Consider the following 2354-nt stretch of genomic DNA (forward strand, 5'->3'; position numbering starts at 1 on the left):
TCCTGGGGAAGGGCAGGACTTCAGGGGGCAGAAAGGGGACAGGCGAAACTGGGGAAGTGGGGTGGGTCTGGGGCCCCGGCAGCCCCAGCAGGCCTGAGTGGTCAGCGGCTGTCACCCTCCCGTCCAGAGGCCCCTGGACCAGTTCGTGCTGCAGTCCAACGCGTGGTTCAACGTGTCTTCCCTCCCCTACGCGGTGCCTGTGCTCAGCCTGCCCAGCGGGGAGGCCCTGGTGAGCGTGGAGGGCCAGGGCCAGGGCCCCTCGGTCTTGGGGTCTGTGCTCAGCTGGGAGGTGCCTGAGGGAGGCGCAGGTGCACAGCGAGACTGGCGGCACCAGCCCCGGGCTTGAGTCTTTGGAAAGGCGGGGCAGGGTGACAGAGGAGACATGTGTGTGACCGCAGGTGCAGACGCAGCTGCTCCGGGTGTTGGAGGAGAGGCCCGTCCCCATCTGGTGGGTGCTGGTGGGCGCGCTGAGTGGCCTGCTGCTGCTCACGCTCCTGGTCCTGGCCATGTGGAAGGTGAGGCTGAGGAGGGTGGAGGCCCGGCGGGCACGGGCAGCTCCACCTCACCCTCCGGAGTCGGGGAGAGACTTGGGGACGCTCAGATCGGTCTCTACTCCTTTTTTTTGAGTCGGAGTTTCACTCCGTCACCCAGGCTGCGGTGCAGTGGCACACACAGCCACCGCCAGCCTCAACTTGCCGGGCTCCGGCGATCCTTCCGCCTCAGCCTTCCAAGTAGCTGGAACTACAGACATGTGCCACCACGCCCGGCTAATTTTTTTGTTTACTGTAGAGACAATGTCTCACCAAGTTGCCCAGGCTGGTCTTGAACCCCTGGGCTCAGGCAATCCTCTCACCTCCACCTCCCAAAGTGCTGGTAGATCTGTCTCCACTCTTAGGTGGTTATTCCCCGGGGAACTCTTCCTGGCACACACCCTGGAAGGGGTGGCCCCTGACCCTAAGGTCTTGGATCACCCACCCCCACGAGGAGTCAGGGGTTGTGTCCTGCCTTCAGGACCTCCTGGCTGCTGAGGGGGCTGAGGCTCGCCCCCTCCCAGCTTTGTCCTTCCCTGGGAGGGAGGTGGAAGACCCACTGACTGGCCCAGACCCTGCCCCTCCCTCCTCATGAGGCTCCTCTGCTACCTGATCCGAGTGCTCAAGTCCTGGGAAGACACGGGCTTTCAGGGAAAACTGCACGTGAGACCTGTAAGCATCCAAGCGTACAACGTGGTGAGACCTTGTCTCTACAACAAATCAAAAAATTGGGCCGGGCTCGGTGGGCTCAGCCTGTAATCCCAGCACTTTGGGAGGCCGAAACCAGTGGATTGCCTGAGCCCGCAGGTTCGAGACCCACCCGGGCAACTTGGCGAGACCTCATCTCCACAATAAATCAAAAATTAGCCAGGCGTGGTAGTGTGTGCCTGCAGTTTCGGCTACTTGGGAGGCTGAGGTAGAAGGCTCACCAGCACCCAAGGTCGATGCTGGGGTGGCCACGAGTGTGCCACTGCACTCCAGCCTGGGCGACAGAGTGAGACTCCAGCTCAAAAAAAAAGCTGCACATGGTGGCTCATGCCTATGATCCCAGCACTTTGGGAGGCTGAGGAAGCAGCATCACTTGAGCCCAGAAGTTCAAGACCAGCCTGGGCAACAAGCAGGACTCCGTCTCTGCAAAAATATATATTTTTTTTAATAAAAGGAAAGAAAACAAGAAAGCCACCATCTGTCCCACCATACTCTCTGAGTGTTGAGAGCCTCCCTCTGGGCATCCAGGGGGCCCATGTCCCCGGTGGTCCAGGGAGAGGGTCTCAGGCAGCTGCTTCTCACGTGCATCCTTGCCACTGCCTTGAGGCCCAAGGACCATCTCTATACCTGACGCACCTGGTGAACCCCCCAGGTGGGCTTCTTCAAGCGGAACCGGCCACCCCTGGAAGAGGATGAAGAGGAGGAGGAGGAGTGATGGCGCCCCCGCGAGGCTCCATCAGGAAGGGGTGTTGAGGCCTGCTTGGCCCCTTCTCACAGGAGCTGCCCTGAGTTCTGACCCGGCAGGTGGGAGCTGCTCCGTGGGCCTCCTGGTGGCCGTCCACCCCAGCAGGGTTGGGCCACCCCCTTCTTGCTACTCAATAAAGAGGTTGAGCCCCGACGCCCATCGTGCTGCCTGCTCTTGGAGCCAGGGAAGGAGGGGACCCAAGGCTGGGTGGGCATGGGGACTCAGGGCTGGCGGGTCTCTGCCCGGGCAAGGGCGACAAGTCACTGTGGGAGTGTCAGGAGCAGAGAGTGGGGACGGCAGGTGAGAGGGACACGAGGGTGGTGGGAGGAGAGACCGTAGGGGATGGGCGTGTCTGAGGGTGGCCGGGATGG

The 2354-nt window shown here is 61.8% G+C and overlaps 1 protein-coding gene across 1 annotated transcript in view; it reads left to right on the forward strand.

Moving 5' to 3' along the window:
* The window catches only part of ITGA2B (integrin subunit alpha 2b), a 14422-nt gene extending 12286 nt beyond the window's left edge, over nt 1–2136 (forward strand). Inside the window, exons 22-24 of the mRNA XM_008069867.1 lie at nt 128–229; nt 399–515; nt 1891–2136. Of these exons, the coding sequence (XP_008068058.1) occupies nt 128–229; nt 399–515; nt 1891–1953 (282 nt within the window). The 3' untranslated portion in view covers nt 1954–2136. The remainder of the gene's footprint in view (nt 1–127; nt 230–398; nt 516–1890) is intronic.
* Nucleotides 2137–2354: the final 218 nt, after the last annotated feature.

Source organism: Carlito syrichta, unplaced genomic scaffold, assembly GCF_000164805.1.
Source record: "Carlito syrichta isolate Samal-C Ts95f unplaced genomic scaffold, Tarsius_syrichta-2.0.1 Scaffold312243, whole genome shotgun sequence".
NCBI lineage: Eukaryota > Metazoa > Chordata > Mammalia > Primates > Tarsiidae > Carlito > Carlito syrichta.